The sequence below is a fragment of the Pempheris klunzingeri genome, chromosome 21 (assembly GCF_042242105.1).
Source record: "Pempheris klunzingeri isolate RE-2024b chromosome 21, fPemKlu1.hap1, whole genome shotgun sequence".
NCBI classification, from domain to species: Eukaryota; Metazoa; Chordata; class Actinopteri; order Acropomatiformes; family Pempheridae; genus Pempheris; species Pempheris klunzingeri.
This window is the reverse complement of record NC_092032.1, coordinates 13502608-13516726: the sequence shown is the minus strand read 5'-3', so window position 1 is coordinate 13516726 and position 14119 is coordinate 13502608. Positions and strand designations below refer to the sequence as shown.

The 14119-nt window shown below is 41.0% G+C and overlaps 1 protein-coding gene across 1 annotated transcript in view; it reads right to left on the bottom strand.

Annotated features, from left to right (window-relative positions):
- Nucleotides 1-1224: 1224 nt before the first annotated feature.
- Nucleotides 1225-14119, bottom strand: part of LOC139221418 (sodium/hydrogen exchanger 9-like) — a 59730-nt gene continuing 46835 nt past the window's right edge. Inside the window, exons 13-16 of the mRNA XM_070853345.1 lie at nt 12498-12543; nt 10673-10728; nt 2448-2553; nt 1225-2352 (exon numbers count right to left, since the gene is read on the bottom strand). Of these exons, the coding sequence (XP_070709446.1) occupies nt 2089-2352; nt 2448-2553; nt 10673-10728; nt 12498-12543 (472 nt within the window). The 3' untranslated portion in view covers nt 1225-2088. The remainder of the gene's footprint in view (nt 2353-2447; nt 2554-10672; nt 10729-12497; nt 12544-14119) is intronic.

Sequence of the window (14119 nt, the reverse complement as noted above, 5' to 3'; positions counted from 1 at the left end):
TTCTGTTTACATTCAGCGTTTCTCATCAAAGCACATCATCAAAGCCAGCAAACGTGTTGAATACCTCGTAAAAGAATTGCAAAGCATTCTTTCCTTAAAATTTTGAAAACTCTATTGCTGTGTTTACCTCCTGGCAGTCACTCTGCATTTGCTCGTGCATTGTTGTGCTTCATGGTCTTTTACCTAGTCTGAAACCATAGGTGGATATGTGTACATACTGAGACCCAAACATTGCTATAGACATTACTAATAATCTTAAACTCCACAGGGTGCCTTTAAACATGAATGATAAAAATATTCACAACTCAGTAGTAATTATAGAGGTAATAGGTAGTATTAGAAGCAATTATTAGTCACTTGAAAACTTCAACTTCAATTTTGCGACAACACAACGTTAAAGAGAAATCGCTCAAAAAGGGGAATACACTAATATTAAATGACTTGAATACAAAGTTATGTCATTTAATGCTTCAAGTATAATAGTTAAGTGACACTTCTTAAAAACCACGACAAAACTGATTTTCTTCTTACTCCATCCAGATTTTGATGCGATTCGCTGAGGTTAAAGGTTTCGCTTTAGTAAAAGAGCTCAGTTACATTCGGTTTGTGAAAAAAATGCCAAATACAACTACAGTTAGAGTGCTCAACAGGGAGCGTCTTTCCTCAACAGTTGAAAAGTTGTGAGACCATGTTGTGAGCAGTTTCTTCCTCCTGCACAGAGATAGACGCTGTACCTGGTGGGCGCCAATGACTAGTTCTCAATGAAAACACTGGAAATAAGGTTTGTGGCTTATCAGAAGGAACTGTCACATTTGGAGTGTACTGCTGAGATACTGAGAGTTTTCATATGTCAAATTTTGATTATTGAGTGTTGCGTCGGGGTGGCCCAATGTACAAGGGATAGCTCCAAATCTCTGCAAATCACACCACAACTAGTAAGATTAGACTTTGAATTAGCTTAAAAAAAAAAAAAACAAGCTAATTGTTTTGTTGTTATGATTTTGGGGAAATGTTCCTTTAAGGATAGAACTAAAAATTTAACATGTCCGTCTGCAGGCTCTTGATGGAAGGCTGTTGCAGCCATTCAGTCCCTCTTGCTCAGATAAAAACTGAATTCGAACATCAGTGCAAATAAAGGAGAATACATTGTGTATTTCTGCAGCAATTGAGAACTGAAATAGAGTTGCATTCCATAGACGCACAACATAAAATAAAAGGGCCTCATTTCAAGGACAATGGCTTTATTAATATGAGAGAAACAGTCTGCATATTCGCAAAGCTTAACCCTCACAGATTGGATTTGTGCAGCACACAGCACCCTGCTTCACACAAGGGGGAAGGGGTCCTGAGTTTTATAATGATGCATTCAGAAAGCAGCAAAGTGCAATATATATAAGGGAGTCTCACATGCTGATATTCTCTTTTCCCAATGCTATTACTGTACTTAAGCATTTGGAAGTATTCTAGCCCGCCGCAGAATGATAACCAAGACGTGGAGGGAGATGAGGGAGTAATAAATTCAGTGGAATACATTTTGAATTAGTTAAAAAGGATTGCAGAGGAAAACACTGCAATAAAAGTTTAATAAGGAGTTGGGGAAGAGCAAAGCAAAGTTGGAACAAAAATACCATTTCAGCTGATTAAGGGAAATACCGTGGCTTCAATCACAGTGGATGTTCATGAGCAGTTCTCCCTAAAGCTTGAAACCAAGACGTTATGTAACGCAGTAGCATGAAGATGCTCCTCTGGCAGTTAATGTGTGACTTGATATGTTGCACTTTCACCAGAAGTGTCTCGTTATAATTTTGTTTGCTCTGTGCTCCGTGCTCACATTCTTCTCAAATTCTGCTTCCTGTAGGTTGTGCTAGCACTTAAATTGTACAGGATTGACGATTATATGTCAGCTATTAAACTCCTTGAAACTGGTGCAAAGCCAAGAAAATCATCAGCAGAGCAACAGAAAAAGCAATGGCCTTTGTAATTGTTTTTTCTCTCCCTTTGCGAGTGTGTCTGTGCATGCATGTCAGCACAAGGGGGGTACGCGACCTTTCGGGAGCTATTGTAGCTTTGACTCCCAGTCAACTCTTCTCAGTTGCCCTGGTCAGTGACCCCATTCGCTGTGGGAGGCAGGACTTTAGCCTCGGGGCAGCAGGGGCGATGCGTTCGGGTTAGAAGTGACTCCTGGAGTTTCAAGCCTCCCTGGCAAAAGCTGCCGAGACCCAGGTCTCCCTCCAGCAGGTCCTCCTGGTGCTCAGATCCAGAGTCCCCTCTTACAGATGGAAGCTGGTTCTCCGGTATCTTCACATCCAAGGTGGAATCAGCTGGTTCAGTCTCATACAGCTGCGCCTCACACTGAATGGCAAGTGGAAAATTATAGCTCATATATTTCATTTCTCTCTATTCTCTGAAGATATGCAAAGTGCGTAGCAACTCAAGGGGAGTCTTACCTCCTGCATGCAGGCGCTGCTAAAGAGTCTGGAAAACACTGAACACCACTGTGGCAGTGAGTTGGTCAGCGGAGGGCCACAATGTGTCAGCAGCGGCTTTAGATATCTGTGACCTTGTTAAGGCATGGTGCCGGCGGTGTATAAGGAGTAAGGTAAGGAGACAGGAAAATGTTTTGTTTTTAGCCTTTTCCAAATCTGGCCTCAGGCCATCCCGTCACACCTGTGATAATTTTAGCAGAACCAAAGCACATCCCACAAGGGGCACATTTAAATAAGTAAATGCAGACCTTTACTGACACATTTTAGAGGGTTCAGAAAGGTTCAGAAGATCCAGGAGTAACAACTTAGTTTGCTAAGTATGCTAATTATGGGTGGGATCAAAGGATTTAGGGGTAAATTTTAATTGTCTTAGCTGCAAATGTGGGAAGTCAGAGGCCAGTGACTATGTTCAAAAGAATTGCCCAAAGTGAGTCATTCTTTTCTTCAAGTCCACTAGTTTATAAACTGAACTATAACTACAGAGCATATGCTTTTTTCTAAAGAACTAGCTCTGTGTTTTAAGATCCTCGTTATTGTCACACTGCATACGCTAATACATACCATAATGCACATCAGTCAGCGTGTCACTCAAGTACTCTGTTTCCAAACAGACTCCCAGCTCTTACTTTGACAATACAAGCAAAAGAAATAGATATAAAAATAAAATACACCAGAGACTACCTCACATCGACCTGGCTCAGAGCCTTAACAATGAGACAGCCATTTTCAGACTTCACTCACATCATCGCACTGAATCCACATACTGTAATGTTAAAGTGATAAGCATCTATGTAGTTATATTAAGCATACTATTCCCCTTATAAAGCCATTGTCAGCTTACTGTTATTAAGTGCCAATGGTTTCTCATTTCCATCATAACCTACTGCAGAGAGCTAGATATTAGTCATTCAAGCCTTTTGTTCCAGGTTGTTAAATTGTTAGTATATTTAATATACCGTACATGTACCAGCTCTTATCTGCTGAGTAGTTGACTTAAGTAATAAAAGCCCACAATAAAATATGCAACATATAAAGACGTTCCAGGAGGGAGCGCTTTTCAAGAGCAGAATAACAGAGGGCTCAAAGAGATAAAAATGATTTACTCATCGGGGGGAAAAAAAAAGGTATGAAATGAGGTGTTACCTTGTTTCAGGCAAGCTGGGTCAGTCTTGCACTTGAGTGAAACCACAGGCAAGGTCAGAGATGGTTTATAAATAAGTGGTGATATGAGGCAGTACAGGCAAGAATATTTCCGATTAGTACACAGAGCAGGAATAGAAAGGCCGGTTTTCTGATGCCAGATGTTACGGTAAAAGTCCTCTGGGAGGTTTGATGGTAGGCACTTGATAATAACAAAGATATATTATACACCCTAACACCTCTTTTCGGGACAGTTTTGTGCACAGAGTAGCTTGGTGACAGCCGATCTTTTAATACACTAGATTATGTATCCTCTCAATTACGAATCGTTACAAATGACGGCACTATTATAGCCATTAGCCGTGAAAAATAGTTCTGATTAAAAATTGCCCCTCTGCAGGTGTTCACACTTAGCTCTCCCTCTGCCTTGGAAAAAGACAAAACGACACTTCACCAGTCCTATAATCTTTTTTCTGGACGAAAGCAACCTTTGTACCTCAGAGCCCATAATGAATAATGTGGGACTTAAAAGTGGCACACAACAAGTACACAATCCTCTGGCATAAGCACAAAAAAACCAAAGAAATTGGAAATGATCTAATATGTTACTTGGCGCCAATTCTTACATTCTGGTGCTGTTATCAGCAATATGCAAGAGGTGGGAATTATGTGCACAATTCTGCCAGCTGACAGGATTTATAAATGTCTGAATTGAGGGACAGACAGAGAGAAAAGAGGCCAGTGGATGAAGAGGTAGAAAAGGGAGGAATAATGACTTCCTGGGGACCTGCAGGAGTGAGTTGTCTTCTTGTCGACTCAGTGTCCTCCTGCTCCACACCGGCACAATTCTAGACAGCGATGGTAATTATAACTGCTAGAGCTGCTTTCTGCTCCACAATGGTGTCAGGTTGTTTGTGTGTGTGTGTGTGTGTGTGTGCGTGTGTGTGTGTGTGTGTGTGTGTGTGTGTGTGTGTGTGTGTGTGTGTGTGTGTGTGTGTGTGTGTGTGTGTGCGCGTGAGAAAAGGTGCTGAATCGCTGTGTGGGGGTAGAAGCCAAACTGCTGCTTCAGCCATCATCGCAGCAAGCTCATTCCCCTCCTACATGTCCCGCACATCACCTTTTCCTGACCTCTCATCAGGGAGGAAGGTAACGAAGAGCTCAACTACTGTACTACAACATGAGCGTAAAGTATCAAATAAAGAGAAATACACACTTAAAAGAACGAAATAAAGAACAAAAAAGATGGACTGTCATCAAAATATCATCCAATCATGTTTCCGCACTAAACACACAATTTGGGATTTTATGAAACACGTTAATTCCTTTTCTTGCAGAGAAGTAGATGAGACTGAATATCAATACCGCTTCTGTGTAAAACCTGAAGCTACAGCTAAAAGCTAGTTAGATTATTTTAATAGCTATCCTGACTCTGGCCACACATTTGTTTGCTACCTCTTAGCTGTGCACAGTTACTTCCTGGGGTCTGCGATTTGTTACATTCCAATAAAATGCAGTTTGTAGATTAATGCAGTTACATCAGTTTAGTTCGAAAAATGTAACAATATATATATATTGCATATACAACACTCTGAAAGGGGCCACTCTGCATAATGGCTACTTCTACATGTCTCTCACACACAATACAAAAAGTCAGCAGCACATATTTACAGTTGGTGCCACCACCCTCTAACTGTGGTATTGTTTATGCCTGGCTACTGTGGTGTATTATATGATAGCATAAATATAGGTATCCCGGAGAGATTTAACCACCAACACGGGTGGCCTCTAGGATGCCGGAGTCAAAACAAAAACATTGGTTGCCAGCGCTGAAACCACAGTCTGCAAACCACTTCAGCCGGAAAGATCAAGCAGGCTTTGATGTCCGGCGAAATCTGTGTTTAGGAGTGAAACATTTGTCTTAATGAGCCTTAAAGCCAGGCTGAAAGAGAAACAGTTAAGGAAGCAGCAGTGTGCCTTTAGGATGAGACACCAGCGGGCCAACTGGAAGCTCAATTACCTGGCAGCAGGAACCAGGCTGAGACCCCCTCTCACCTGGTCTACATCAAAGCATCTCTATAATACATTTTTTCTTTCCATCAATAGGGAACATTGGCCGGGACTGAGCCTTTCATCTTGCTCACGGCCTCTCTCACTCCTCCCACCCTCTCTCTTTCTCACATTTACATTCACATAAAAATTCAAAAAAAAAAAAAACACCCCACTTCACGCACACATTCATCCAAATGTGCAAATGAATCAACTATGTAGACTTTTAACTAGAGCCAAAGGGTATGGGTATGTAGTTACTATGGTTACACAGACTGCAATGTTGTGTTGCAAAGCCATGAAGGCAAGTATCATGAGTCAAATGTTTGCAGTGTGTCATATGTGTTTGGTTGCTCGCTCATTTATCAAATCTCTAGCTGTCTTGGTAGACACCAAAGAGCTAGCCTGTCTGTGTGCGAGGTGTTTATACGTGTTTTTGGACAGATGAAACATCTGAGATGTTAAATTAGTGAGCTTTAGAGGTGCTGGTGGCTGATTTTGGTACCATCATGCAGATTCAGGCTTGCTGTTTTCTCCATTTATAGACTGGTTATAGCCTTACATTTAAATTCATCACAGATGTGAGTGGTGTCAATGTTCTTGTCTAACTCCCAGCACAGCGAATAAATAGTGCATTTTCCAAATATCAAGGACAAGACTGAAGTATGTTTATCTAGCCGTTTTTTTTTTTAATACTGTCTAGACTGTTGTTCAATGTGAATTGTCAGAAAATGTGCACAATTCTATGGCACAATATTTTCTGTTACTTACTGGATTCCAATCATTTTGAAACTCCATCAGATACTGACTGAAAACCCTCACCCCTTCAACACTGTATTGAACATTTCATTAAGAGTGCATTTCAGCAAAGACTGAGAGTGTCTTTATTTCTTTCAGAGCAAGTCAGAAACCTTGGAATTATTTTGGAAACTGATCTCAATAGCTCTATGGCAGCATTTTATCACTTAAAAAAAGCATATGAAAACTTAGAGCCTTCATATCTGAAACTAACTCCCTCAAACTGATTCATACATTCATTTCAGAGGGTTAGACTACTGTAATGCTCTATTTGCAAAAATTGTCAAGAATCAGTGGGACAGGTCCAGCAAGACAGCAGCAAGAATCCTTGCAGGTGCACGAAAATTTGTGCTTATTACATTATTTGTACTCAAATCTCTTTATTGGCTCCAGATACAATACAGAGTTGCCTTCAAAATCCTGTTAAGAGTCTATAAAGCACTTTTTAGATCCAGGTCTGGTGAGGGTGTCTTCAGTTACTCTGGTCCTGCTCTCTACACTGTGTGCACAATTATTAGGCAAGTGATTATTTTGACCATATCATCATTTTATCCATAATTTCCAACTCCAAGCTGTATAAACTTGAATGCTTATTGGATTTAATGCATATCAGGTGATGTGTATTTGTGTAACGAGGGAGGGTGTGGCCTAAGGAGATCAACACCCTATATCAAGGTGTGCATAATTATTAGGCAGATTCTTCTCCTCAGGAAAAATGGGCCAAAAAAGAGATTTAACTGACTCTGAAAAGTCAAATATTGTAAAAAGTCTTTCAGAGGGATGCAGCACTCTTGAAATATCTAAGATATTGGGGCGTGATCACAGAACCATCAAACGTTTTGTTGCAAATAGTCAGCAAGGTCGCAAGAAACGTGTCGAGAAGAAAAGACGCAAATTAACCACCAAAGATTTGAGAAGAATCAAACATGAAGCTACCAGGAACCCATTATCCTCCAGTGCTGCCATATTCCACAACTCCAACCTACCTGGAGTGTCAAGAAGTACGAGGTGTTCAGTTCTCAGAGACATGGCCAAGGTAAGAAAGGCTGAAACCCGACCACCTCTGAACAAGACACATAAGTTGAAACGTCAAGAATGGGCCAAGAAATATCTGAAGACAGATTTTTCAAAGGTTTTGTGGACTGATGAGATGAGAGTGACTCTTGACAGACCAGATGGATGGGCCCGTGGTTGGACCAGTAACGGACACAGAGCTCCACTTTGACTCGGACGCCAGCAAGGTGGAGGTGGGGTACTGGTATGGGCAGGTATTATTAAAGATGAGCTAGTTGGACCTTTTCGGGTTGAAAATGGACTAAAAATCAACTCTCAGACCTACTGCCAATTTCTAGAAGATACTTTCTTCAAGCAGTGGTACAGGAAAAAGTCTGCATCTTTCAAGAAGACTTTGATTTTTATGCAAGACAACGCTCCATCACACGCATCAAAGTACTCCACTGCGTGGCTGGCCAGTAAAGGCCTTAAAGATGAAAAACTAATGACATGGCCCCCTTCTTCACCTGACTTAAACCCTATTGAGAACTTTTGGGCCCTTCTTAAACAGGAAATTTACAGTGAAGGTAAACAGTACACCTCTCTGAACAGTGTCTGGGAGGCTGTGGTTGCGGCTGCACAAAAAGTTGATTCTGACCAGATCAAGAAACTGACTGACTCCGTGAATGGAAGGCTTGTGACTGTTATTGAAAAGAAGGGTGGCTATATTGGTCACTGAGGGTTTTTTTTTTTTTAAATTTCAGAAATGTTTATTTGTAAATTTTGAGTTTGTTTATTATTCTCACTTTAACAGGTGAAAATAAACAAGTGAGATGGGAAAATCTTTGTTTTTCATTTAGTTGCCTAATAATTCTGCACACTAATAGTTGCCTAATAATGGTGTACGTATAGATATTCTCTTAAGAAAGCCAAAACTTCACTTTTACTACTTAAATGTTCAGGTTTGAGGGTTTGTTAACATTTTGGATTGACCAAGAGCACTGTAGTTGTACAATAACAAAATGTATCCTCAAAAATACAACTTGCCTAATAATTGTGCACGCAGTGTAGAATAAGCTGCCTGCTGACCTGAGGTCCATCACAAACGTGCTCATACTACAGATGCTCTCATGTTTATGCCAATATTTTCATATTTTTGTATTCTAATGTAAAGCACTTTGAGCTAATGTTTAACAAAATGTGCTTAATAAAATCAAATTGTCATGGTCATTGTTGGTAATTGTGACAACTAGCAGCCGGTTTTGAGAAAAGTAGTCTATGAATCAATGTCCTCAGAAGCCGCAAGGCTAACGACAAACCAAGTAATGTGAAACAAAAAGGTATCAGGAAGAACATAAAGCTCCAAAGGCATTAAACCACATTCAACCTTTCGGCATTTTGTGGTTCAACAGCCTGAACTAAAACTGGGTTACAAACTGTGACAATAATTCTTATACAACAACGTGACATATAATCCATCAATGTTTTTGTTACAAATAAATCAAAAGTTAAGCAAAATACAAAGGAAAAAAAACCATACTGACCCCTATTCAATGATTTCCGAAGATGAGCTTAAATGTATTCAGTTGTAATGTGAGGCACAATGTTCGGTGGAAACTTGGCAGAGTTTAACACTCATCTAACACCATCCTGTGACAAATGGTGGTGGCGGCAGAATCGTGCTGTGAGGAGGCTTTCCAGCAGCAGGGACATGGAGACTTGTGAGGACACAAAGACACAATGAAGAGGCTCTTCTCAAGAAATATTTCAGACGTTAGAGCGAAGCAACGACATGAGAATATTCTATTAAATATCTAAAAATACTTTGAAGGTAGTTGTTACCTGCTCACCTTGATTAAGTTTGAAATGGCAAGGAACAAGGTGAAAAAAAAACTCCAAATCTAGTGGGGCTGTATAGATGTAACCCTCTGAGGTTGTAATCCTGCCAAACTTGTCTCTGGAAACGAATCAGTTTGGTTAGAAACTGAGAATTCATTTGTAACAGGTTTTGACAGGCTCATCTTATTACCACAAAATCCAAAAACATCATGGGAGTGAAAAACTATCTAAAGACACTGTAATTACAAATGGCATTACCTCATAAACTCAGCTCTACCTAATTAGTCATACTGACAGCCATAACATGATTCACAAGCCAAAGTATGATGCATGTTTCTATTGGACTCCGTTGTTTACACCTACAGATATGAAGATTAACCAGGAGATTTTGACTTTTTCGAAAACCAGTTGGCTCAGACTGTGTTGTCTTTTTATTCCATAGACAGAGCTCAATTTTGTCTGATCTACATTGCTAACCCTCTTTTTGAGCTTATCCTATCCACAGTGAGTGGTTAATGGTTTACCAACACTGTCCAATCATATATTTCCCCGAACTTTAAATGCAAAAAAAAAAAAAAAACTATTATGAATACCCTCATGCATTAAATGAATACTGTATACGAATGCTCTAGCAGACCCGTATCTCATTGTTTTGCAGCGGAGATAGAATCCATAAAGTGAAATGATGCGCTCCTTATTGAGCACCGTGCCAGGTCAGGAGGCCATTAAATGGTAAAATTAGATTAGCTTCAATTTAATGCAGTCCTCATGAAATTCCACTACAGAGGACAGGACTGTTTTCTCACAGCCAGCTGCTTAACTACATTCTCTGCTTTCAGGAATACGGTTCGCCCTGCAGTAACCAGCAAACACACTATAGCAATAGTGTGACGTTGTGGGAAATACATTTATTCACTTTCACGTTAGATGTTTCATGTTCATCTACAATAAGCATAAAGCTACAGCTAGAAGCCCGTTAGCTTAGCTTAGCATGAGGACTGGTGACAGTCTAATGTCCAGTGTCAAACATGTGGAAACAGTTTTTCCAAATGTCAAAATGTTCCTTTAATGGAATGTATATTAATTTTAATACATATTTAAAACACTAATATGTAGTGTATAAACATTGTTTTAATGCCAGATATATACCATAGATGCTGGCAGACCACCCACTTGATATAGTCCATTAACTTCCTGTTTGTTCTGCCATCACAGTACATAAGGGTCTTCTTCACATTCCCTGAAATGAAGCACTCCGCTATGGTCCCTTGTGCTCACTGTATAATACTACTAAACAGACCAGTGCATTAACCATTGTGAGTGTGAGCAGACGTGAGAGTGCTTTGCAGAGGAAAGCAGTGAAAGGATACTTGTAGTCCAGACGGTGCCACAGGCCCCGTGTTGTGTCTGGCCTTCCTGTAGCTACCTGTAGGCCATGAGAGAACCACTGTTAGTCATCGACACACAAAGGTCCTCTGGGGTGGCTATATGCGCCTGATGGAAATGCTGCACCCTTGGATGGTCAGCGGGGCCATATCCAATGACCCCCGCTTTTACAAGTGGGACCTCAGGCCCTGTGTGTATATAGGAAAATCCTGTTCTCAGAGTCCATAGAGATCCCTTCCTGCTACGGTAAGAGCACGCCCCCAGCTGTCTCTGTGTGGACTCTCACTCTGGGCAAGGTTACATTTAACCATTTCCATGAGAAAGAGCCCTGGGCTCGGCCTCACCTCTCCACTGGGATCCTCCTCCGGCCTTACCAGCCGCGCTGCCTATTCTGTCTGCCCCTCTGGCTTCATAATGCCAGGGAGCTGCCTAGACCTTGTCCCATTCACAGTGTGTAGATAAGAGTCAGGTCAAATAAGAAGATGAAAGAGAGGGGGATGGAGTGCTGCTGGGAAGCAGTGATGGTAGGGTGGGAGGGGTGCGTGTGGGTGGACGTGCCTGCACAACAAAAAGGCACACTCAGAGGGCCTGTGTGCTGGCGAGGATGTGCTATAGACTGTCATTTAGCAGGAAGCAAAAGTGCATTTCCTCCTCTTGAACCTCTTCGTCCCTTTGATGTCATGTGGTGTTAAAATAGACGACAGAGGCAAGATTAAAGGGTAGAAGCATATTACATGTCTGTGGGAGAGGATGGTCAGACATACTCTAACTCCTTGCTATGTATAGTATGTGCAAAAAGGACTTTATCAATACTGTATACCAGCAGTGAAACACACACAGGCTCAGAAAATGACACAGTACAGCCTTGCAGCACTTTTGTGGTGATTAAAAATAGCTCTTAAGCAAATTAAGCTTCATTGTCTTTGAATGTGATCACTGCTCCGTCATTTTGTTTGGTTCGCTCCAGTGGGGAGAGCTGCATTGTTGATGACTAAGCAAATATCACAGCTTACAGCACAATATACATGCATATACATGTATAATCACTCTGGATACAGCAGTGACACTTACTTTAAGTATTGTGAATAAATGAATAATAGAAGCTGTTGGGTATCCACCTGTTAAAATCACCTGGAAAGTAAATGAAACTGCATAGTTTCTTTTTAATCATAATTCTTTGGCTTTCTATTAAGAAATCATTATAAAGATAATTTTCTTAATGATTATGGCATTGTTTTATGAGCTTTTTCCTACTCAAATCTATCACTTTTCTTTCCATATTTGGGAAATTAGCTCCTCATATTTAAAGTTTCACATATACAAGGACTTCTCATGAAAAATTGATCCCCAGAACATAATCACATAAATCTTAGGCGGATCATCACATAGTTAATTGCCACAATGTTAATAGCTGAAGTGTTTTAAAGCACACAAAAACGACTACTGACTGTCTGTAATACATCAACATTGAGTAGCACTAATGCTCAAGATTCTAAATGGGATTTATGAGCAATACCTGTACATTAGCTCTAAGGTGCAGCTAAATGGACAGGCAGTTGAACAACAACAGCTCTATAACCTTTTTTATATTTACATCAACAGAGATTTACTGGACAATATATTGAGCACGTATTCCTGTAGAAAGCTGACGAAGCACACTGACACTATTTCAAAGGTCCATTTGCAGTAAAATTACACAAAGTTGCAGCACCGCAGCTTGGATCAAAATAGATTTTATTGCCAAAAAAGGACAAAGACTGAGGCAATAAACTATATACATTACCAAATAATAACAATAAGGTGTTTTACCTCAAAAGAAAAGTCCTCTGGATTTTCATCTGCATCCACCCCCACACTGTAGAGAATGAAAAAAGTATAGTCAAACCCTGGCTCAGTGCAACATAATTACAAAGTGAGCCGATCCAAATCCCAGGGGTCCGATTCTCCACTACATGTGACGCCATACCTGCTCAAACAGTCAGTATGGCACCGCATGTGACTCAGCAATGAGTGTGAAAGTCAACGTGGAACTCGGCTCTGTCTGAACATGACCTTTCAAATAGTTTCATCAAAATCAGCCTCGTCTTCCACATCACACCAAGAAAATGTCATCTGGGTAAACCTCTGATAAATGACAAACAGCGTCGCAATTATGCCTGATATTCTGCGTGGCTTGCGATTATTACCCTGTCGAGGTGCAGACCCCACTTTGCTGCAGGCGCGCTTGAGCAGCAGGGCCGGGAGGAGAGGCCGACTGGCTGCTTGCTCGCTCTGAATTGAAATAAAGTGACTCAGCACAGGCCTGCGACAGCCTAGTGAGCTGCTTCATTGGGAAACAAGGGCGTTATCTCAGTGTGTGCATGCAATCCCCCGCATCCACACATGTACTGACCTCTCACGCTGCAGCACCATCACATCATTTTCAGCCCTGAATCAGATATCAAAAAGCGATGCTACCTTTGCATTTTCAAATGATGATAATTTCTGACAAGTTTTCCAAGCACGCCGCCCCAAAATCGCTTACAGTTAAACAGTAGCCATAAAATCTCCATTCAGTACACCGTGGGTGTAAAATTTCACACAGAGCTTGGAGGGATGCTGAGCGCGAGATGGCTGTCAATGCCAGCTCCTACAGGTCAGCCGTTAACTCTAATAGCCTAACATTACTGCTGCAAGGCTCAGGACACTTTGAGATAGCTTACCACTATCACAGTGCACTGTGTGTGTGTGTGTGAGTCTGAATGTGCTGACGCCAAAGCCTTTCACTGAGAAGCTTGTGCAATAACACAACAGAGAGGAGATAATCATCAGAGCATTACTTAAGGTTGTGCAGATTTTTGTCTTGGCCGCTTTCCTTTCCTGATCCATCTCCGGCATTTGTCTTCACTGTGTTTTAATTTCTGCCTCTCTGATCACTGCTCGTCTTGTTATTGGTTCTCACATACAGTATGAATAGAGGCTATTTTGCACTGTGCTTCTGGCAGGTCCTGTGCTGTGAAACTCTTATGTAAAACCAAAAAAAAAACATCCTGTATATCATTGTGCTTGGTAATGAATTTGATTTTGATCCTGTCTGTGGCTTATCTCAACAAAACATCCATCACTGGGCCATTTCTCTTGGTTTGTTTTTCGTTTTTCGCTGCCTCTGTCCCTTCCTGTTCCTTTACTTCATCCACCCAGCATCTGTCTCCTCTTCTTTAAGTTCCTCTCTGAACGTACTTTATCTTAACCCCTATCTTACGCCCAACCCTCTCTCTTCATTTCCCTTCTTTTTTATCATCTCAGCATCCATTTCATTCCCTCAGATCACTCATCCTGTCTTTATCACCTCCTACCTCCTTTTAATTCTGCTTCTTTGTCTCCTCCTACCACCTTCTCCCTGCTTTCCTCTTTATATTTTCTGCCCACCACATGTATCTACTCCTCTTGTT